Here is a 24008-nt window from a genome sequence, read left to right as displayed (position 1 = left end):
CTCTGACAGAAGCTCAGGGGGGAATCCTAGATGGGGAAGAAGCCCCACAGAAAGAACACGCTCAAAATTGTAGAAGTTGACAATGACCAGCCTCTCAAACCAATGGACAGAACAATCTCTGGGCAGAATTTGCACAGTTCAAAAGTTTGGTACAAAGGGGCAGTACACTTGTGCACAGTTGTACAATGTGCCCTAGGAATCATAATGTGTAAGCTCTAGTGTTCCTACTCAGTGCTGCAGTTTTTTGTGTTGGTGAAAACAGGGTTGGCAAAGGGAATGGAAAATAACAACTGCATTAACACAATGAAATATTAATGACAGCTTCAACTTTTGCAGTTTGCACGACCACAAGACAGGTAGGTAGACAACCTGTAAAAATCGTAGGCCAATTAAGAAACTGATGCTAGCTGCTATTTACTGCCACAGCATTTGATTACACATCATTTTATTGATTGTTGAACAAATTAACTTTTGATTTGTACAGACAAATGTACCAGTCAACTAACCATGTAAATATTCATGTAATACCACAAACTCTTTCTTGAACACAAATAAAATAATTGAAAGTTTGACAAAACATAAGGCGAATATGGGCGAACTCCGCTGCATGTCCTGCTTTCTGTCCTTGGTTTATTAATGGTAGCGCTATGACTTTGCTACAGGTGACTCAACAGGTCTAATCCAGATGCTCCCTGCCTTCACAAACGCAGTATGGCATTTAAAGTCTCAAATGGGAATGAGATCTCGGCGCCCGCAGTGGCTTCAAACCCCACTCCTGGCTTTGATTATGTTCATTTAATTTGACAAATTTCACTTTCACCGACTGATATTTTGGTACATGTCCTGACAGTGACAGCTTAAAGGACTACACTTACTTTCTGAGACTTTGGCCCGTTGGTCATCACCAAATGTGACGAGAGGATTGGCACTAAAATCATTTTTGTGGGTCTAGTACCGCAGTGCAGTATGTTAAAGGATAATTCCGGTTATTTTCAACATGAGCCTTATTTTCTTAGTTTTTGTCATCATAATTGATTGTGTTCAAAATTTTGTCACCTATTTCACTTACTTTCACTGAATACACACACAGCAGGCCAACACAATCTCCAACAGTCAAACCCAATAAGTGATTAAAACACATCCTTTCAACACAGTAACACTCACACTGTAGTTACACTTATTTAAATAGCTCTGATTGAACAATTACCACCACATTTCTGTTATAATAGTCCATTTGATACTATTCTATCATTGCTCACACTTGCTGGTTTACTTTGCTGGCTGCTGATTTTCTGCCATGTTCATGTCATACCAGAGGAAGCAGAAGAACGGGATCTCGTTGCATCAGCTTGAGTGCGTTCATTGTGTTTTACTTGTTGGAATGGCCACAGCCAAAATAATTTGTATTAATGAATTTGAAATCAACCATAACTGACCACAACATTGTCATGATGGCAATAACTAGGGAAATAATAACCGGAATTATCCTTTAAGTAATCATAGGTGATTAGGATTATCCTAAAAGTGAGAAAATTAGAACTTTTGACCTAAAAATTAAACAAAAAAAAATGCACTTTCAAATGCAGATCTCTCTTCCTGTGAGACTGAGCGGAAGTTGTTTTCCTGTTACAAAGGAAGTGAGCGAAGTCAATGAATGTCAATGAATCTACAGGCAATAGAATAAAAACCAACTTTGGATAAAAAGTTGACTAAAAGGTTTATCTTCATACTTGCTAAACATAATGCTGATCGCCTACAGTTACAACATACTGTGCTAAAGCGTTAGCATGCGCACCAGACAGCCATCTACTGGAGACAAAGAGATGAGTTTTGCGACATTCCTCTCATCAGATATTGGGTAAGGAGACCAATTCAACAAATTCTCCAAAGTCTTAGTAGTCCTTTATCATGGGTATTAGATGCATTTTGAAGCTGTAAATGGTTTGTTTAAATGTGTATGCTTTATCATTGCAGCAACGTAGACCTGTATTTTATGGGATCTGAAAATTGTGAAGATTGTTTTCCATGTCTTATTGTCTTCCGTGTCTTATTCTTCAAAAATCTCTGGGTATATACGTACGTGACATAATAAAAAAAAGAATTAGGATTGGGACTTCAACAAAACCCATCCACTTAATTTATTAACAGTCCTACATGTCTGTTTTCTGCAAGAAATGCAGATTTGAAAAGATAAGAAAATTTGCCAACCAATGAAGTTATCTACAAAATGTTACAGACCTGTGAGTTTCTCTTACATTTTTGGGGATCATAACAGGTTACATGCAATTTAGTATAAAGACAGTTGCGTAAAACGACCAACATAACATACAATCAACATAACGTACAACAACCTATATAATAGATACTAGCTTGCAACCTTTATATGAAATTCCACTAGGGAAAAGTATAAATCTAGGCCTAATCTTTATAATTCACAGTAACAGTGGCCTTTCAATCATGACTTGTCTGTTCTGGCATGTACCCATGGATTGTATGACACCAGAGATAAGGATAGGGGTTCTTTAGCAGGAAGAGTATATTTAGTAAAAACATATACTAAAATTTTAATAAGATACATCAAGCGTAAATGCTAAATTTCAACCCACCATTTACCTAATTGTTGAAAAGCTAGACAAGAGTATCATTATATTAATTTCAACATCAGAGGCAAAATCTGATTGCAAAAATTTGGCAAAAACCATAAGGACAGATGAGTGTTTCACAATTTGCAGCAAGTAAAAATAGAATTATTTGACAAAGGAAGTGAAGAGGAACATCGATACCATTTACTAACCAAGTAGGCTACACGTTTGCCAATACTGAGTATAAGCCTGAGTACTGACTAGGCTTGTTGATATTGATAATTTTGGCTATACTACTTTATGCAATAGAAATTTGAGAAAAAAGCCAAATCTTTCTACAGAGTGGCATTTTAAAGGCCAATTGTTGCTGAAATGACATTCATTCATATACTTTTGTTTTATTTATAGATCAAAATGAATTCAGCATCACTGCATAGCATTATGCTAATACTTGGTCCTTGATAGCAGTGACATTAAACGATTCCAAGTACAGGTACTTCAGCTTGGCACTGAGTGAAAATCCAGTGCAGGTATCGATGCACCAACAATGACATTAAAATGCCGATTCAATTTTAAAATAAACACAAAAACTTAACAGAGTAAAAATATGGATGCATACTGTTCTCCCATAATGCCTATGATGTTAAGGGAACTCTACATGGCAAAGAAGATGGTACCAACATAATTCCAAGTAACAGCATAGGCTACACACAGTAACACTCCCTGCTATGCATGCATATCTTCTGACTATGTAAAATAATGAAGTGATTATCAGCAACATTGTCAACACATTCTTGTCATGAGCACCCGCCAAACCTAATGCTGCCTATCAGTCCCCCTCATTATGTGAATATCAAAAAAAAATAGGTATATTCAACATTTTGGTTAATCAGCGTTTGAGGCTAAACTGGTAAATTAAAAAAAAAAGTGGTCTTCTGCCTCCTGAAGCTCAGTAATCAACTGAAAGCTATTAGCCAATGTTGAAGAGTATGATATTATTCGAGGTCTGCACACTAACATGTAAGAAGATCAAACTTGTAGACATGTCCTCACTCTTAAGTTGGTCCAAAAGATGCCATTCATACATTTTTCTTCAATTTCAAAACAAAACCTTTCTAAATGTATTGGCTGTGATTTTGATGTCTCGTTAATATGTTATGCAAGTGATTACATGTTATTTCCAATTTAAATAAATGTCCGGCTGTTAAATCATTTATGAGAGGTGAGTGAGCAAAGAGGTCCAGGAAGTATAGATTCACAATGAAGCTGCAACAGATTTTCAAATCCAAGACGTCAGTGAATGACACTCCTCAATGTTTCATTGAATACAATTCAACACATTAAAATGATCTAGAAAGTATTAAATATCTTGACAGTGAGTGCACTTCTGAAGTTTCAAATTATACCAGAATCACAACGGTTGGTAGCGTGCCACTTGTGAGCACATTTGTTGGGCAATAACCAAGGAAGTTAGTTTCAATAATGTCTAGAATGACCAAATATGAGCTAATCATAAAAAGCTGTGAAAGGGTAATGGATTCTACACAGACAAGGAAACTCTACTTACAAATTCTTGGGCAAGTAGTTTACTAAATTGGCAGGAATAGAAAAACAAATTGTGAGTCAACTATGGCCTGCGCCTTTCTACAACATACAGTAAAATTTCAATTGGGTTAGTCCAATCACTCCTTACTGTACCTAATGCACTGAAAATTATCCACAAAAGATGTATCAGTTTGACAAGAAGGTACCACTACCTCTGGCATTAACTCGTCTGTGTACATGTGCATATGTTTACTGTAATTAAAATAATTCCACTCCTTAACTGTGAGGGACAACCACTTAACATCACGTTTTTGTGATGTGAGGTTCAAGTTCAACCTAGGGGAGTCGATGAATGTGTGTCAATGAGCTGTGTCATACCAAAGAACAATTAAGTTTTTTTTTTTTAATTCAACGCACAAGTTTTAATATCAGCATTGTCCTCCTTGCAGGAAATAAAAAGCTCAACATTCAAAATAATGTTAACCTGTATGCATCGCCTGCCTCCTCTTGCTGACATAATTCCCATTCCCTTCGGATGTTACGCTTGGGGTTGCCAAGGAGATGCCCTCTGACCTTCGTTCTCAAGGAATCAGTGGGGGCCTGGAAGTACTCTAGTTCCCTTCGCAGGAATACCCTCCAGGCCCCTCAACAGACACAACCACGTCTCACTTCTATTCCTGGTGAGGGAGGGACAGCAGTGTTCTCCCTCTATGCTACCGTCTGGAATGAGTGTCTAAGATACAGTCTCTTTGCTGCCTCCGGGTGAGCTCCCTCCGCTCGTCACCAGATTGCGGAGCAGCTTGCGTCGTCCGGCCTGGTAGTCCTCCTCGTCCACATTGACCAGCAGTTTGATGGCCTCGTGGCCCACAGCCTGTTTGAGGGAGTCCGTGATGAAGACCCCCTTCAGGGCCTCTAGCAATGAGCCGTTGATGTAGTCCCTCCAGAAGGCATCCAGGTAGGTGAGCTCTGAGAACTTGATGTCGCAGATGATGGAGCCCAAGTCTCGGGATTTGAGGATCGTGTTGGCCTGGTTGAAGCGCTCAAACTGCCGCTCCACCGCCTCCTGCTTGTTGGAGAAGACGTTGCCCTGGAGCGCTGACTCATGCTGGCAGTATTCAGCACGAACTCGGAGGCGGATATCTGGAGGAGGGGGAGCACAGGGTAGGAGTCAGACAGATCAAGACTGGAGTGGATACCCTACAGAGCAAAGGAAGGCCACTTTTTTCAAACTCCCACCATCTTTTTTACATGACAGGCAGACAGAAAGTGGCAAAAACATTTTGCATTGTTGTTATTTTTTTTAGGCATACCACATGACATGGAATGCTTTTTCTGTGAGCTGACTAATCACAATAAAGAGGAGGCATGGTTTCACACTACGTAGGCAGCTGACAGTTTACTACGACCAACAACCAGAATGAAAATGGAGAGAGTAGTGGTTAAAACAAGTATTGGCAATAAGACTTTTGTCGGCCTTAGACTTTTGCCCTCTTGATTACGTGAGGATGGGGAAACACAGACTTCAAGTCCCTATGAAATGAACTCCCATTACCTTTACTTCCTGGAGATCAGTGCATCTTTAATGGCGACCTCATGCTGTACCAGTAGACGTAAATAAAATTCCAACCAATAAAACCATCACAGATTTTTGAACAATCCGGTCCCTCCGCTCCTCCTATCAAATAAAATTCCCTTTCTTTCCCTCACTGATATTCTATTGGTTTACACTTTTGAATAATCCTTCACTGCGTTATGTCCCACCCCAACATCCTGTTTCAAAAGGAAATACATCAAATCAAGCAAAGATGCCGTTTCATGGTGTCTAATATTATAACAGGCTATGCTGCTGATTCCTGATGTCATGAATGGGAACTCACGCCATCCAATGTGAATCAATATTCATTTGGACATTAATGCAACGTGCATTAATATGCTCTAAAGAAACAAAAAGGATTACGCAAGGTCGTGGCTGGAGAGACCTGGTCAACTTGGGCTGTACACTTTTCAGTAGAGCTGGAAGTCAGTGGGCTTCATCAGAACAAAGGTAATGGTAGTAACTTGTATGAATTGTAGGACATGAATTCCCAAATTATTATCCCTGCATCACTATAAGTAATTACACTTTTTAATGTAACTCTTCCACCTCATCTTACTGTAAACTTGGCTCTCATTGGACATTGGCAGACTCCACTCTTGGATTAAACCTGTGATCCCACCACACGTCAGATGTCGGGTTGTAAAAATCATACATGCTGGATATGATCGGTGTGGTGGATATGGTGTTAAACGGCCTGATTATCCTCTACTGTGCCCAGGGCCAAATACAGTTCAGGTAACAGTTGTAAGCAAAGTGCTGCTATAAAGCTATAACATTTTTTTCTGCAGGAGAAGTCTGTTCTCATTGTTATTAGAGTCTGACACGATCGGATACTTTCATTTCTACTCTACTAGCTGGCTGTAAGAATAAATAGGGATTGTTGTGCATTACTTTAGCGGTCTAGAGAAAATCAGTGCCATGTGCTAAAGAAGAACCAGCAACGGACAGAGGGAATTCAAGAGAGAGATTGGATGTGAAGAGGGAGGATCATACTAGGGCTGGGCGATATGGTTGAAATCAATATCATGATAATCATAAGGATTTTTCTCGATATCAATATATATATCACGATATGGTTCATGTATGCAAAATCACGTTAAATAATCAAATGAATGTTCATCTCATTGAACCGAATGGTGATGTTAGGTGTGGTGTCAAACAAAACAGAAATATTCAAATAATATTCCTACCATACCTCATTTTATGAGAGTTTTTAAGTAAAATTTGCTTGTCATCATCAATTTAGACAGCAGAAATGTGTGTCATGATATCAAAATATCTTCATATCATCACGATATGATTCCACTGAAAGATGATAAATGATAATATTGAATTATCGCCCAGCCCTAGATCATACCAGCGTCAAAAGTGCTGCCTGGCTGGAAAAATGTCATTACACAATTGCTAATTATTCCTCGGTTCAAGCTTCATTCCTCAGCTACAATATTTAAATTGGTTAAAAAAAGAAAAAGTCTCTTATCATATTTTAGTAGTAGTAACTTGTACCAGTGTAGTTTGACGTCAAAATGTGGAGCCATTACTCAAACTGCGTACAGGTTGGTAGGTCTGCTATTACCAGAGAACCAAACCACTTATTTCAGTTTTACCTCCAACCACTACAACAGCAAAAACTACTTGAATATCACACAAATAACAGGTAATATTCTGTAATGCTTTTGATTGATTTTTTTCTACCTCTAGATCAGTGGTCTCAAACCATGTGCTATGGAGGGCCAAAACACCTTCAGCCAGAAACTAATCAGTCAAATCACCTGGTGTAGTCTTTGGTTGGAACGAAAACCTGCATACTCTCAGCCCTCCATGGCACCTGGTTTGAGACCCCTACTCTAGGTTGTGATTCTTCTTACCACATGTTTGCTTCTCTCTACAGTCTGCCGAGGAGTGACTCCTCTTCCTTTTCCGGCTTGGTACAGGAGGGACTGGCTTTGTTCGGGGAGGGCCGACCTGGGGTCCCGACGGGGAACAGCAAATCACTGGCTGAGGGCCTGATGATGTGTGGGGGGTAGAGAGTGAGATTTTCTGTGATGTTACATCACGGTGATGTATTGCATGTATGCACACACACACATTTGTTTTACTGTATGAGGAGCTTCCATTGACTAGATTCATTTACTAATACTAAACTTGCCCTCACTCACCAAAAATGTCCGGACTCAAATTGGTTCATACAAGGAGATAGAAGTAAAACACCACACACACACACACAAACACACACACCTGTCCTTCTGTGAGGTGCAGCCTCCCTGCTCTGGGCTGCTCCTCTTGGGGAAACGTAGCGCACCGACGTCTCTTCCAGGTACTTGTCAACAGGGTCTGGACACACTGAGAGAAAATACAGCTGTGTCAAGGCAAAAAAAATGGTGCTTCTGAGTCAAATCCTTCATCATCATCATCTTTTGCACAAACACGGGCCTCTGTCCTATGGCTTTCATGCCATCAGTCAAAACCCATGATATACCAGCAAGGACTCGGTACCAGCAGGGTCAACAAGCAAGCAATATTTATATGTGATAACAGCTATCAATTCCTATGCAAACAACATGATTTCTGCTGAGTACATTGATTCAAATGTTATTTGGCACCAGTTATCAAAGTTATTGCCTAGAAAAAACAATGAAGCTAAGTATCTCATTTGCAGTGGTAGAACATGGCTTTGGACAGGTGAACATGTCTATCAACTGAATATTTGATGATCTAGAACTGAATGAGATTGTATGCGCAGTGAGTGATAATGGGACTTGGAATTGCACATATCAGTTATGACTACTAAGTTATGAGTTGTGTGAAAAATTTATAAAACTGGAATTTATTTAACCTCCACGCTGTTGGTGAACTTCAGATGACCCACGTCAAAATGACACTGAAGTGACTTTACACATTACTAGGGGTGAACCAATCAATCAGGCACCGATCATAATGGGACAATAAACATTTATAAAAATTCAGAGTTTCCATGGCTACACTTAACCCAGTAACCTACTAAAAGTTGTTGCAGTCTAAAATGTTTGTGAATCCATATTGCTGCATAGATTGGCATCGGTTGATCTCCCTACTTGAGATCTCAGACCAGTATGGGCCCCAAAAATCCAGACTGGAACAAAACATAACAGAAATGCATTTAAACCAAACTGCTTCAGTATTTTGATCCAGGTCCGATGTGAACATGCTGCTGTACTCACCGGCCTGACGTTTCCTGAGTGTGACGTAGGGCAGCAGGTCATGGCGAGTGATGATCCTCAGCAGCTGCAGCACATGTCTGAAGTTGGTCTCATCACAGCGACCCTGGCGCTCTAGGGCCAGCAGGAAGTCTCTGCCGCTCCTGATGCCGCCACGCTCATACTCATCGATTACGTCCACAAACAGGAAAGACAGCACCCGGACGTCCCGGTGTGTTAGCTGGGCTCCGACTATGTCAAACATGCGGTGGAGTGAATACAGCCCATGGGAGTTGTCCACCGCCTCCTCCGGCCAGGGTTCAAAGGCTCCGCGCGAAGGTCTCCTGGACGAGCTGGAGTTGGGGCAAGAGGCAGAGGCGTTCCTGTTGGCCACCTCTCCACCGGACACCGCCACGCCGGATGAACCTGGCCCGTCCGTCAGAGCTCTGTGGTGGAGAGGCTGAGCGGCCGCATTGTTCTGACTAGAGTCCAGCTGGTTAGCTTGAATGTGAGGCCGGGCATGCTGAGCAGAGGAGTTCTGGGCAAGCTGCGGAGGACTGACGTTGGCATTGGGGAGGGAAGGCTGCTGTGATGTCATCTCAGGGCCAGATGGAAATAAGGGATGCTGGAATCCCTGCAACTTCTGGAGTCTTCCACTACTCCAACAGATTAACTAGGCCTATGAACAAAAGGGATGGGGGAGGGTGGGAGGGGCAAACTTAATGTTCACACATAACAAGTCTGCAGCCATTTTAGGACAAAACTGCACTGAGTGGCCACAATAATAAGCTTTATTCTTCTATTATAATGCAACTCCAGACTATAGGTACACAAAAAAATCTCCAATATTGTGGGATGAGAAGTTACCAATAAACACGCTACTTGTGAGTCCATGTGATTTTCTTTACCAGCCCTGGTTTGCTTGTAATTTGGCAGTGCGAACCTGAACTAACCAAATAAAAAATAGCAACAAAGTAAACTTTTCAACTATGGTTCGGACCAAAGATAAACCATTGTAGGTGTGATTGCTTTTTCCACTACTCGAATTGGTGCCACTAACATTAGTAGTTTGTAGCAGCAGATAATTTGGAGGCACCAATATTTTCATCCAGAGACTGCTTCATATGCAGTAATTAACATGTCACAGGAAATTAATTTGTCTTTGTGCAGGAAAAATTTAAATAATGTGCTACAAAAGGTAATGAAGCACACTACATTAGGCAGCTCCATTCACATCCTCTTTATTCAAGTGAATTCTCATTTGTTTTTACCAAAATCAAGTTATCAAGTTAGTCTGCCTTGGGACAGACCTGAAAAACTGTAATTACCTGGATTTTTGCATTAATTGGTCCTAAAATGTTGTCTGATCTCCCAAATTTTAAAACAATATTATACCAGCCAATAATAATAAATAAATAAACACTGTGCCTTTAAAGCAATATTCCAATTAGTTTTAACATGGGGGTTATTCGGCACTTGACCGCCATGAAAACCATAATATAAACTACTCACCAAGATTGGATACAGCTTGGACAAGTTTGTAGCATTTGAATGAGGTCACAAAAATTGCCTGAAAACATATATTTAACACATTTATAAACAGATTCAACAACAGATCCCGCTTTTAAGACAATAAAGCAGTAACTAGTCGGTCTTCATTTTGCAATTATATTATTGGTTACACTAAAACTAGTATTTAAAAATAAAAGTAGATCCGGTCTCCCAAACAGGAACTATCTCTCCTAAATGGCATCACTCTGCTATGTTCTCTTCTATCAATAAAAAAGCTATTTGGCCCATTGAAAATCACAGTAGTGGGATCTGTTGTTGAATATGTTCATGAACGTGTTAAATGTCAGTTTTCAGGCTATTTTCGTGTCCTCATTCAAATAAATGGGAAGTAGTCTGAACGCTACAAACTCATCCGCGCTGCATCCAATCTTGGTGAGTAGTTATATTATGGTTTTCATTCATTCAAGGGAACGGTGGTGTGGTATGCGTGCCTAGTGGCCTGTGTCTGTGTGCGGAAGTGAGTGAGCTAGCTGCGTAGCTCAGTATCCTCGCAGAGAAAGAGAGAAAAGATTGGAAATGGCAGCAGTTGATGATCACACTACCCATCTCCTACTTGTACAGAAGACACACTTTAGCCAATATATGACGGCTTCTACCGGGATTCACCCTCAGCAGGAAGCTTTGCCACCAGCCGCTCAGAGAAGGGACTCAGCTTTGCTGCCGCTGAGCACGGTGGCAGACAGTGGTACTGCCCCATAGACGGCACATAGAAAAGATACTTCTGGCACAAGTCCAAAAAAATAATCTCTGAATTATGAATGTATTAATCGTGAAAGCCAATAAAAACAAATCACTCTGAAACTCAACAAGCCTATTTTTTGTGACTTCTAGGCCCAAAATGGGTTTTGCAGTTGCATCATAAATTTCCCAGCATCCACAACTGGCTCCATTATGGAGGTCCAATGGACAATTAGCTGCATGCAAATAACACCTAAACATAAAACAACACGTCTTTAGCCCTAGCCTCTACTCCAAAACAATCAAGAGTTGTAGCTTGAGAATAGTCAGCTCAATAAACCTGAAAAAACTGTTGGTTTTTGGCTTTGATGGATAGCTAACTAGCCAGCAGGTTAATTTTGCAACACAACCAATGTTAATGTTCATATGCAACTACTAGCCACTACCAACACTAGCTTGTAGTTGATATGTTAGCTTGTGTGAAAATCAGATCTTTTTACAAGACAGCGATGGTTCACTGACCATGGTTAGCTAACTTGCAAGCTTATAATATCTAAAGACCAAAACAACCAGATGTATCATGGGGTCAGAAATTAACCATGTCTATTCCATTCTGTTGAGAATGCCAAGCTGTAACGTTACATTTAAATGCAATCAGCTGTTTATAGCCACTGTTGCCCAAGAGCTGAGGACCTCCAATATGGCCGCCGAGGATGTGTCAAGTCACCTGGAAGCTTTCAATACATCCATGCCAGAGGGAATAAAACGCACTCATACTGGCAGAAATACATAAAAGGGATGGATAAACAACTTACTTTGAAATGAGTGAGCAGCCATTTTGACATACCTTATCTTGATTTCTTAATGCATCCATGATTCACCCCCAGTGGGAAAATTTGCCCCCTAGCTGAACTCAACATGCAAGTAAATGCAAATGAATCACAGCGACATCTTGAGGCCGCTGGACTACTATCTATATAGATGTTATGTTTAGCTAAGTAGATAGTTAAACTAGAAGCGTTTAGCTTAACTAAACTAACGCTACACTGTTACAGCAACGGAGCCGAATGTTGCTGACACGAGACATGTATACGCGAGTTAGCCAGGCTGCAGCTATATCCAGCAAGTTATGGATGACTAACGTTTTCAATTGTAGTTAACCAATGTTAGCCAAATCAACTTAGACATATACTAGTCCCAGCTAGCTGTTTAGCGAGCTAGCTAATATGAGCTAACAGCGCAATAATTTAATGCTAACGTTAAAACGGGTGTTAGCTAGTAAGCTAACGTTAAACAGACTGCTAAAATAACGAGAGACAAAACGTTCTTTATATTAGGTTGCTATATAACCACATAGCGAATTGCCAATTGCTTCATTTTATACATGATGTGTGACTAAACAGCTATCGTTGGGCAAAATGCACCCATTCCCGTTATTTGCGATTTGGTTTGTTGTGACTCTGCTCAACGCTAGCCAACGTTAGCCGTTAGCTAAGCTAAGCTAAGCCAAGTCAAGCCAAGTTGACTATCAAAAACAAGGGATGTTTCCTTGACTACGTTACCTTTGCTCCTTTTGGTATTTCCAACGATTCATACGCAGCCAGCGTTCGCTAGTTACGCTTCCAGTCTCTTGTTGTGCGGCACAGCTTCTTCAAGGCCAAAAAATCAGGTTTTGTTTAATTATTTTGGTCCTTAGATAGACACTGGCAGTAAATTAACATGCCCATTTTCGTTCTTCAGCTAAAATGAAAGAACATCCAGTTCACAGTACAGTTCACTTCCGGGTGCTTTAACGCCTACAGAGGGCAGCATGCAGCATATAAGCACTATTATACCATCATATAAAGCTCCTCCAGCCTGTCGGCGAGGCACACAACGCACTCTGTACCAATTGCAAAATAAAAGTCCACACATACTGTATATCCTAGCTTTTATTATGCTCTTATAAAGTTGTATTCATCATATTAAACGACAACTTTATTACAAATAGGCCTACCTAAAATGCATTGCTGTTAATGTGTAAGCTATGTATGCTTTAATATAAATGAAACCATCTCATTGTAAAAAGTAATTGGAGTACATATTAATTATTTCCATCCACATTGCCAGTCCGTCTAGAGATGAATGAGGGAATCCTGAGGTTCACTTCACTCAGTCCATAATGAAGCTCGGAATCATTCTTTTGGGGGTTTTTTCCCATAGTAGGCACTGGCAGCTGAAACATTTTGCAAAGCAATTTCTCAAAAGGTTACCAGATTCAGTTAATTTCATAACAGTAGCCTAATTGTTTAGCCTGAAAGCATATTTTTCATTGGAAATTACAAGTGAGGGGGGGGGGGGGGGGCTCATTTGAATAGGTCGTGAGCGATTCCTTTGGAGGTAACGATGTCTTCAAAGATTCCTGTTGCCTCTTCACACTCTTTATTCTTAGGTCTGCCAGGAATCTAGGAGATATAACATAACATACATAAGCGTCACAAGATATGAGAACTTTTATTCTCCACGGTCGCTGAGTGATCAAGTCCTAAAAATGTCGAATGTCAAATTGTTTTCAGGATAGGCTTCAAACTTCACACTCCAAAAAACAATGGCTTTATCTGTTTTTATGTTGCTATTGGTTCTATGTTGAACTATATATATTTTTAGAGCAACCAACCTCTGAATTAGGGGTGCTAAGCTTTTTGACATGGAGTCATAGTTAGTGATGTAATGGTAAATAAAAGGAGGGTAAGCATGACCTTCAGTGGTCATTATAAAGCAAACAACCACCTATAAATTACATTTTCAGAAATTAGTTAGCCTAATTTTTGCTTTTTTTCCCCATAAAAGACCATATTCTCATATAATTTATACCAATTTGATATTACTTACTATGATTCACTCTATGAATAAAGATTTGTTGCCTTAAAATGTGGGTAAACTTTATTCCACAAGTAAAAAAGTGGGTAAAATGACTGTAGTTGGGTGTGACCTCTACTGGTCACAGGTCAAAATAGTAGTTATTTAGAAATGTGACAACTAGATGATAGCTTTTGGTCTTGTGTGACCAAAATGCATGTTAATACTTACTCTAAACATTTAATTCTCAAGTTATCACAAAATCACAACTCATATTTAATCACATTGCATTAAAACAGAGCTAACATGTAATATCCTAATCACTTGGACATCCTTTGAAGAGAGAAAATAATGTGAGGGGACAAATTTGGCCAGTGAGTACCAATGGGTATTCATGCTCTTAATTTTAGAGGCTAAATGTCATCAAAAACACAGTGAAGGGTTATTTAGGCCTTTCTTTTTCTCAATGCCAAACTGAATGTTGAGTTAAACTTCTACCTGGTTGCACACAGCCTTTCCATATCGTACAAACGTGGCAAAGTGCTCGCAGTTTAAGGTGAAGAGTCGATATGGAAACTCCTCATCAAGAAGGGCGTCCCGGCGTTGCTTCATATCCTCCGGTCCCGAGGGTCGGTAGGCATGGCGGTTGTTACTGACTGTCACATGGGCTCCTTTTGGGACAGTCACCTCACCAATAGGCATCCTGCGGATCTTGGTTTCCCCAATAAGAAGGTCCCCACATACAGGGAGAACTGTTTGCACGTAAGTGCGTACGTTGTTCATCATACGCCCCTCATCTGATAGGAGTAGGACAGATTACTTTAAGAGTGTGCAAACATTGAACTATGGAAAAACCCTTAACAATTTGTCTTTCAATTTTCAGTCTCCATAAAGAAATACCTATCCTTTGGGTTTTCATCTATACATGACAGTAAAAAATATTCCCTGATACCCCAGGCTGGTCCAGTGGTTCTCAAAGTGGGTCCTTGAGGAGGCTCCACAAAAACCAGGAATAGTTTAATTCCATTATAATTAATCCACTAGAAATGATCCCAATTAGCAAATGACAAATACATTTTCTCACCACTATTACAGTATCTCCCCATGTAGTGTAGACAGTTCTAATAAAATCAATGGCTAAAATCTTTCCATATGGATGGGATTAAATCTGATCAATTGGAGGTCTATGGTTTAATGTGGGTCTATTTGGAGATCTGAGACATGAAAAAGTTAGAGAACCACTGAGCTAGTCTATGCCTTTATATGTGTATGACCCTTTTCATTTCATGTCAAATGACAACAAATTAAATCTAACACAGTACAGAAATCCTAATAATATGCATCTGATGGGCTGTATGAATGCCTCACCTGCTACAGCAAAATGGATTACATGTCCATCTTCGTCATACACTCCCCAGTGTGAATATCCAATGGGGTAGGAAAATTCTATCAAGTCTCCAAACTTGGCAGTGGATATTATTTCTTCAATCTGTGGTCATTATAACACATGCATCATAGTAAACAACAACAAAAGAACCTGCAGACAGCCCATGTCTCCACCCTGTTACTTCACCAATCCAGTTTCAAAGCAGGTTTAGCTACATTACATTCAGGCTCAGTGAAGTGAATGGCTTTTACATTATTTTCTCCCACACATTATTCAATAATGTTAATTGCTACTCATGGCAAAGAAAAGTGATCACTGTTGTTGTCATAATGCAGTTTTAGTTTAATAGACATCATATAATATTTTAGAAAAAGCAAATACAACATTTAGTTGGCAATCTCACATTGCTGTTGGCTGAACTGACACGGCTGCATTAGCACATAACTTATCTAACTTATGAACAAAGCATAAAATGCTTTTTAACCATGCTGCATTTAGCGGTCTACTTTCCTTAGACTTTCCTACAGGTTTACAAAGGTTGACTTATTACATTGCAAGCACATTACTATCTACAGCAGCTCTCTTACGTTATAAAATTATAGGTTAATCATACACAAAATCATTTTTCTCTTTCAGACAAATCTCAACATTATTATTTCTGTGCAATTCAAAGCAAAATTCAGCATTGGTCTTTCTATTCACGATTCTTACCTGCTCCTGGTAATCCATAGTGAACTGGCAGTTGGTGTCTGTGTTCTGAAAACTATTGCTCATAAGGTAGTCCACCCTGCAGGGCGTGTTGCATGAAAATCTGGTTTGGACTGACAGTGGTTTGTAAATAACTTGAGGTGAAAGCAAGACACCTGACTGAACGACTAGCTTACACACTAAATTCAAAATGTTTCTTCATACAAGCATGACACACATTAACACATTAACAAAGTTTAGCAAAGTTTATGAAGAATTGTGAATACTATTAATATTTAACATTTGCATTTGGTCATAACTGTTTTGCTCTTCACTGAAAATGTAAAAAAAAAAGTGAAAAAAATAAAAATAAACTGCATCAGTTCATGTCAATCATACCTTAGTAAATAACCACAATCATACAAATCATTCCCCTCAAAAGGACTTTTTAATAGGTCATCCTTTCCATGCAAAGGAAGCTTTAATTACTAGTATAACTCTAACCAATCATAAAGGGACCTTTTAATAGCCTTGTTTGTCTCTAGCTGCCACAGCTTGCTCTGGTCTGGTCAAATAAATCTTAATTTCTACATTTTTTAAATCATTTTTCAAGTGTGGTAGCACTCCCATAATGCATTTCCACCAGGGTGACTTGCATTCCTCTCATTTAGGTCATTATTACTTATAGTTGCCAAACTGTATGGCCATTCTGTCACTGACACAGCGGAAAGTGGCGGGCTGCACCTCCCAGTAGTGGATGGGGTTGCTGAACAGACTGATGCCATTATAGAAAGTCTTCTTCATGCCGAAGCTCGTAGGGCAGAAGTCATTCACAGCCACACTGCTGATGTTGTTGGAGTGCAGGTAGATCACCTTGTGGAAGAAACAACCGAAGCAGGTATAAGCATGAATACTGCTGTAACACAACAAAGAGCTCTAGCGTTGTAAACAGACACAATTTTGGCTTTCTCCGCCTTGTCAGCCCTGTGCTAATAATCACTACTTTGAGTTAGTGTAGATTTTTTATCCCCCCTCCTCCTGGCCATCATTTCCTCCTCACCTGCAGGTGCTTCATCTCTGGTAGACCAGCAGGCACTTGAGAGAGCAGGTTATTGTTCAAGTGAAGCTCACGTAGATTCGGCACGTAATACAAGCTGCCACGCTCAATATGGCGGATCTGGTTGTAGCCGAGGCCCAGCCTAGTACCAGGAAGCAAGTACACACACATATACAATTATATAAACACACACAATAAGTGTGGACCCATGCAGACACTCACACACAGACAATTGCAACTTGTTGTAAAATTTGTGTTATGCTGACTGAACACTTTGTAAGCCTTTTGACTTCTTTCAGTGACAAATCAATGTTTTGCAAATTGAAACATAAGTCTATCATACATATATTTTACTTAGAATTTCATTTTCTCTGAGCTTGACCTACCTGTACAGTTCTGAATGTTGTATCAGGTCTTCCAACTCAATGGCCTGAATTTGATTTTGATCCAGATGCAACTCATGGAGACTATAAGGGAGGTCTGATATGTGAGAGAAAAGCAGGTGTGGGCTGTTATTTATGCTGATATTACTTGCTCCATAAATTATCTCTCATAACCCTAACCCTAATCCTGCCTGGGACACTGTCAACCATCAAATGCTCCTCACCACCTTTTGTTGACCTGGAGATTTTCAAATCTGCACTCGGTTTTCCTCCTACCTGTCGGACTGCAAGTATATCATGTATCATGGAGAGATACTCTCCTCTCCACTGGGGTTCCCCAGGGCTCAGTCCTGGGCCCCCTGCTCTTCTCTTTCTCTACACTAGATCACTTGGCCCTGTCATCACACACAATAACTTCTATCATTGCTATGCTGACTACCACCAACTCTACTTTTATTTTTTATCCTCTGACACTCAGGATGAGCCACACAGCTCTGCTTACTTCGCTGACATCTCCAGCTGGATGGCTGCCCACTACCTCAAATTCAATCTCAAGACTGAGCTGCTCTTTTCCCCTGGAAAATCGTCCCCTCTCCTAGACCTCTCCATCACTATTGACAAGACCACGCTACAACTGTGAACTTCCCTTAATGTAATAAAAAATAATAATAATAATATTGTAATATTGTATATTGTATCCTGTTATCCGAATAATAATATTCCCATTAATGTATATTAATTAATTCATATTTGTAATGTATGATATAATAACTTTTTCCTGTTAACATAATAATTATTACATTAATAGGTTAATTACATTAACAGGAAGGTTAAAGGTGAAAAGTTTTCAAAAATGTATATGAACTGATAATGTAATAATAGTCAAACTTCAATACACAACTGTCAGCCATTCACAAATTATTAACTACTGTGATTAACTATGATGCTATATCTAAAAAAGATTGAATATGTGTGGAAGAGATCTTTGCTGATTATTGAAAATGGCTTACATTGCCAATCAGAGTGCTTTAGCATTACACTCAAATAGTCAAAACATCAAGGTTATATGTAACATAGTAAACATACATTTAGCCTATTTTTTCTTCATAAACCATCACTGCCCCAAGTGCCCCCTCAGACTTGGAGGTGCTGAGGCTGATCCCAACTGTGTCACATTCAGCTGCAAACTGTTCCAGTGTTTATCAGAGATCAGAGATCATGTCTAATGACGTCAAAAGGACGATATCATCTGCAAACAGCAAAGATTCCACCCTAACACCACCGAACTGGACACTCTCCAGACCCTTGGCTGCGACTTGCTATCCTGTCCAGGAATACCACAAACAGGAGGAGGGACAAGGTGAACCCTTCTTGGACTCTGATGTCCACTTTGAAGCTTGACTCAATGCCACACAGTCCATGTGTAAAGGGACAGAATGACTCGCTACAGCAACCCTAGCACCTCATACTCCCACAGCACACCCTGCATCCCACAAGGTACTTCACGGAACATGGTCGTAGGCCTTTTCCAAATCCACAAAGCACATGCAGACAGGATTAGCAAACTCCCCTGACCGCTTGATTATCTGTTAGAGAGTAAAAAGCTGGTCCACTGTTCTATGACCACAACAGAAACCACATCGTTCCTCCTGAATCCAACAATGAACAACAACTTTCGAACAACAACTTTACAGCACCTTGGCATAGGCTTTCCCTGGGAGGCTCAGCAGTTTGATTCTTCGATAGTTGGAACTTACCCTCCGGTCCCCTTTTTTGAAGATGACCAGATTTGAAGATCACCACCCTGTCTGCCAATCCAAACGCACTATTCCTGAAATCCATGTGACACTGAAGAGACATGTCAACCGACATGTCATTTCAGGACAGATCTCATCCACACTTGGCACCTTGCCATTGAGGAGATTTCTAACTACCCCGGTGACTCCTGCCACTAAGCTGGGCCCAGACCCTCCTGAATCTTCCAGCGCTGCCTCAGAACATAGGGCATGTCTATCAGGTTTAGCAATTCCTGTAGGACAATGGATTGGGTACATGGAGCCCTCTCCAGCACCCCACTCCAAACTGATGCTGGGTGCACACACAGAAACAACAGTCAGGGTTCCTCTCCACAACTCGTAGTTGCATTGAGGTGACCCTCTCATCCACAAACTACAACTGTTGAACTGATGAACTTGAGCTGCATCTAGAGAGGTTGCAGTCCACATGACAAGAGTCAGTTTCCATTGCCAACGTCCATGGTGCCTAGGTCTGCTCCACCACTGCCCTTTGCCCCACAGGCATTGTACCCAACCTCTACCTTCACCTTACGGGTGGTGAACCCACAAGGTTTAATATTCAGCTGCTTATCATTTTGACACTTGGTTCTGATGCAGCATCTCACATTCCACTTTGAAGCTACTGCATTGAGAATTTGCCCTGATTAATTCTAGGGCATGGACATGGCACACAAGGACATGGGATGCATTACATTACATCACATCTAAATAGACCAGTTGACCACTGAGACAGTGGAACAAATGGAATGGTTGCACTCATACATAGCAGTTAAGTGTGAAGGAGCAGGTAGGGAGGGAGCCATTTACAATAATCACCAAAGATCTCCTCTATACATATTCATCTCTTTTTTAGATGCAGCATGATAACTAATAACTACATTTGTGAATGGGTGACAGTTATGTATTGAATTTTGTGATCTGGGAATTGAAGCTTATTCTGCTGTTTCATTCATTGTAAATCTCTCTGGATAAGAGTGTCAGCTAAATACTTACAATGTAATGTAAATATACTGGTTTAGTGAACTTTTACCTTTTGGAATGCCTGTGAGTTTAGCCTCTGAAATGCGCAGGAACCTCAGATTGAGTCCGTCAAATGCACCTGGCTCCAAACCACTGTTCTTGATAGGATTACGACCCATCTCTGTGTTTAAAAAAAATCATCAAACAAAAGACCTTCAACATTTGCAACAACTCAGTGGCTGACCACGAAGAAAAACCTTACAATATGAAGGGATAAATCCCAGTTGGTCAGAGTCATGCTCTACTCTCTGCAATTTTCATAGAAACTGGCTGCTTGCTCAACTGTGACTAAAGATAGAAGAGAAGAGTCTCACCAATAACATTCATGTTGAACAGACCAGAGAATGCCCCAGATGCTACTTTCTTAATGTGATTGTCATGGATGCGGAGCTCCACCAAAGAGTAGGGGAGGTTCTTGGGAACAGCAGTCAGCCTGTTGTGGGAGAAGTAGAGCTTCTGCATGCGGCTGAGGGGCAGGAAGGCACGCGGGTGGACCTTGGAGATCAGATTGTTCACCAGCACCAGAGCCTGCCACCAGGAGGGAAAACAGACAGAAGGTGGTCAATGGAGTCTAAGTTATAGTGATGAATATTGTGAAGTTAACCAAACACATTCATCAACTTAATCTGCTTAACTCCAAAGGAAATCAAACCCCTAGTATTGATGCTGTGCTCTCTGTTGGCATGGTCAAGCATAACTCAGCCAGTATATTTAAGGCAACTGGTGACATTTTTATTCTCAGACTTATTAATGGCGCTCTTGCGACACATAGGTTTTTTGGATAGATAATGCAAAATGTTACTAAAACAATGATGTAAAGTTATAGTAAAATCACCATTGGCCTTTAGCCAAAAAAGACTTATCCAGCTCTGTTTGGTTCTTACATAGAGGTTGCTCAATCCCTTAAAGTCATTCTCTCTGATCTCTGTGATATGGTTGCCTTGCAGGTCCAGCAGTCTGGTATCAGGGGGGATATCATGTGGCACGTAATGTAAACCTTCAGGGAAACACACAGAAGATGAGCCACACCGAGATGATTACCACATGCAATGACACATTATCCACATTTTCAACCACAGCAGCACCCAGTAGGATAGGTACACTTACAACAACTCATCGAAACTGATATTTCCTGACAGATCTGCCATTGAAAAAGGCAATATTTAACCTCTTAAAGAGAGTTCTGCACAGACTGAATGCTTTTTAAGTTGAAAGGCTACTTTTATAATCGGACTGTAATTTAGTAAACACTAGGGTAATGCTGTGTGGCTATGGTTTGTGTGAGTGTGCTGCACTTTGTTGTTGTGACTATATAATTTGCTGCAAAAAAGAAAACCAAGTCTCCACGTTGCATTGGAACAAGGGTAAGGGAGACAGTGGTGATGTAGCTGGGTAGAAACTACCCCTGATACATGTATACAAACAACTACAGTATAGACAATGTTGTTCCCGTAATGGTGGGTGAAGCAAAAATTGTGTGTCATTTTCCATTCACTTATATTTTGTTTAATCTAAGGCATCATACAAACCCGATCACACCATTCCAAAATCATCCAGTAGATATCATGTAATTATAGACACCATCTGTTCACTCACCCAGGTCAGAGCACTGCACTACCTTGAGGTGGCACTGACATCCAAATGGACAAGTTGGGTGTTCTAACGGGTGAACTTCCTCGAAGGCTGAACCTTCCTCATCGTTCATCATCATCATCATCAGGCTTTCGACATCAACACTCTTGCCCAGGAGTGGGGGACCCCTCTGTTTGAAGGGCAGGGCGGTGGAGGGGGCGGGTAATGGTGTTACACACACCAGGACGAGGAGGATGGAGATGGGATGCATGGCTCGACCTCTTGGCTGGATTCGACTCTGGTGCTGTGGATGAGGCGTAATACAAGAATGGTAAAAAAAAATGTGTTTTTAAGTTCATACATATTTTATCAACTCCCTCCATGCATTCAGTGTGTTCCGAAAGACAATCTGCTGCATCTAGAAGTATACAGCAACACAGCCAATCGTTGCTCCAGATATAATTTCACTTCATCAGCCCTGTACACAAAAGTAAAATGCAGTCCAAAAAAACCTATTTGCAGCCATTGGCAAAGTCCTCCTTCATTTCAGTGATATGTATCCCTGCCTTGCATATGGTTATTTGCATAACGCAGGCTCAAAATCTGGGACATGATCTATCTTCATGGCACTGCCTTTTCTCACTTTAAAGCCCGTCTCCTTCCCCCCGTCAATTAAGTGGTTTGAATTGAAATGCTGTGAAATGATGGAGTGGGAAGACGATGCGGTCTGAACACCATGACATCTGTTCTCGTAACTTTGTTCCCTCCGTTCAGAGACACATTTCACCCTTTACTTATTTCAATTTGAACATCTTACATTAGGGAACAGATTAGAATAGATCCAGAAGCAGGAAATTGTGGTTGAAGACATGGATTTTACCTTATTTTTAGTCTTATTTGTCAATTCATGCAGAACACTTGTTTCTAGTTAACTGGTGAAAAATCAACTAAAACTGTGATGACATGAGAGCAAATGAGAGCATATTCTTCTCTGCTGAGCTGAGGATCCCTGTGTGTGCCACGTGTTGTGAATGGCTTGCCCTCCTTCTGTTCTCCGTCGCCAGAGAGAAACGCCCACACCCTTTACCACAGCAAGGCCCATAGGAAGCCACAAAACTGGCCGCTCTCATAGAGGAGTTTTATATAGAACAACTCCAAAGCCTTCTTGGTCACTCCTTTCCAAAGCAGTCAGCACAGGGTCAAGGGGCTCATATGCATTAAGTCTCTGGAAGTCAGAGATTCACGGAGGATCACGGCCCTCCAGTGTCATATTTATTAGGATCTGGGAGCCAAAACAAATCCTTTATTTGCAGGACAAGTGTCAGCCTTGATTTCTTCAAAAACTTCAACAAGTGGCTTAGGTTGGTGAAATTGACTCCATACTGTTCACATGTTGCTTTTCAACTGTCTGCAGTCTTTTTCTTTCTTTTTCTTTTTTTTTTTTTTATCTCTGAGCATCACTGAACCTAATGATGGACCACAGCCTCCCCCTACCCTCCCACTCCCAACACACACACACACACACACACACACACACACACACACACACACGATAGCACAATAACACAAAATAACACACAAGTGACTTCATTAACTTTGCAGTCAGTATATGTGATGACTGCTGATGTGTTAAGTTTTCACTTCACATTCAATTCAGAATTTAAGCAGGGTGACAAACAGCATGTAGTATCATTAAACACATAAAGTTTTGGTTTAAACGCTGGTTGTGCGAAATAGCTGTTTGTCATGATAGGTTGAAGTATCGATGTCAAAGCCCTAAAAAATAAACCTTCATCACCGGATCAAATTTGTCTCTTTGAACTATCACTCATCAATAATGCAAACAACTAAATAGTAGTTTAACCATGGAAGTGAAAAGGCTTTGAAATATACATACCGATTCAGCTTTAGACAAATGAGGCAAGTCCTCCTAAATCCAAAAGATTACTCACTAATGGACAGGTTGTACTGGAAAACACCCGCTTTACTTTTTCATCTTATTGGCTGAGGTGAACGCTGTCTTCCAGCAGAGAGAGAGAGAAGAGCTCTGCACAGTATGTGCTGCAAAGACTGACCCACAGAGAGAGAGAGAGAGAGAGAGAGAGAGAGAGAGAGGGA

At 40.5% G+C, this 24008-nt stretch overlaps 3 protein-coding genes across 5 annotated transcripts; all 3 read right to left on the bottom strand.

Annotated features, from left to right (window-relative positions):
- Positions 1-474: 474 nt before the first annotated feature.
- On the bottom strand, positions 475-12877 carry dedd (death effector domain containing). 2 transcript variants are annotated; one of them, XM_071523674.1, is made up of 5 exons: positions 12713-12877; positions 8925-9579; positions 7963-8067; positions 7593-7730; positions 475-5267 (listed from the first exon to the last, which is right to left on the bottom strand). In XM_071523674.1, exons 2-5 carry the CDS (start codon positions 9496-9498, stop codon positions 4861-4863), a joined length of 1224 nt encoding a protein of 407 aa, XP_071379775.1. In that variant the 5' UTR covers positions 9499-9579; positions 12713-12877; the 3' UTR covers positions 475-4860. The 2 variants fall into 2 exon arrangements, with proteins under 2 accessions (XP_071379775.1, XP_071379783.1); XM_071523682.1 differs by lacking the exon at positions 7593-7730.
- A 618-nt stretch (positions 12878-13495) lies between these two features.
- Positions 13496-16104, bottom strand: LOC139647557 (phospholipase A and acyltransferase 2-like). Its single transcript, XM_071523479.1, has 4 exons — positions 16087-16104; positions 15357-15477; positions 14487-14785; positions 13496-13594 (listed from the first exon to the last, which is right to left on the bottom strand). The coding sequence occupies exons 1-4, from the start codon at positions 16102-16104 to the stop codon at positions 13496-13498; spliced, it is 537 nt and encodes a 178-aa protein (XP_071379580.1).
- Positions 15357-23940, bottom strand: bgna (biglycan a). 2 transcript variants are annotated; one of them, XR_011695531.1, is made up of 9 exons: positions 23788-23940; positions 21915-22194; positions 21203-21315; positions 20633-20846; positions 20329-20439; positions 17506-17599; positions 17123-17261; positions 16087-16935; positions 15357-15477 (listed from the first exon to the last, which is right to left on the bottom strand). XR_011695531.1 is itself a non-coding variant. In XM_071523551.1 (8 exons), the coding sequence occupies exons 2-8, from the start codon at positions 22159-22161 to the stop codon at positions 16741-16743; spliced, it is 1113 nt and encodes a 370-aa protein (XP_071379652.1). In that variant the 5' UTR covers positions 22162-22194; positions 23788-23940; the 3' UTR covers positions 15702-16740. The 2 variants fall into 2 exon arrangements, 1 of the variants encoding a protein (XP_071379652.1); XM_071523551.1 differs by lacking the exon at positions 15357-15477 and having other exon boundaries at positions 15702-16935.
- Between the last annotated feature and the right edge of the window lie 68 nt (positions 23941-24008).

This window comes from Centroberyx affinis, unplaced genomic scaffold (assembly GCF_046629955.1).
Source record: "Centroberyx affinis isolate AG114_WGS23_722 - 3 ecotype Tasmania unplaced genomic scaffold, CSIRO-AGI_Caff_v1 ptg000101l_1, whole genome shotgun sequence".
Lineage (NCBI taxonomy): Eukaryota > Metazoa > Chordata > Actinopteri > Beryciformes > Berycidae > Centroberyx > Centroberyx affinis.
This window is presented reverse-complemented; position numbering and strand designations above follow the sequence as displayed.

Bases quoted from the DNA above. Each gene is read 5' to 3' on its own strand.
- dedd (XM_071523674.1), bottom strand. From the start codon at position 9,498: ATGACATCACAGCAGCCTTCCCTCCCCAATGCCAACGTCAGTCCTCCG. The intron at 8,068-8,924 runs GTGAGTACAGCA...ATTTTCTCTCAG, and splicing joins ACTCAGGAAACGTCAGGCCG to TGTGTCCAGACCCTGTTGAC. The intron at 7,731-7,962 runs GTGTGTGTGTTT...ACACATCATCAG, and splicing joins TGCACCTCACAGAAGGACAG to GCCCTCAGCCAGTGATTTGC.
- LOC139647557 (XM_071523479.1), bottom strand. The intron at 14,786-15,356 runs GTGAGGCATTCA...TACTCCTATCAG, and splicing joins AATCCATTTTGCTGTAGCAG to ATGAGGGGCGTATGATGAAC. The intron at 13,595-14,486 runs GTAGAAGTTTAA...TATATCTCCTAG, and splicing joins GAAAGGCTGTGTGCAACCAG to ATTCCTGGCAGACCTAAGAA.
- bgna (XM_071523551.1), bottom strand. From the start codon at position 22,161: ATGCATCCCATCTCCATCCTCCTCGTCCTGGTGTGTGTAACACCATTA. The intron at 17,262-17,505 runs GTAGGTCAAGCT...TCCTGGTACTAG, and splicing joins CAACATTCAGAACTGTACAG to GCTGGGCCTCGGCTACAACC. The intron at 16,936-17,122 runs GTGAGGAGGAAA...TTCTTCCACAAG, and splicing joins CAGAGATGAAGCACCTGCAG to GTGATCTACCTGCACTCCAA.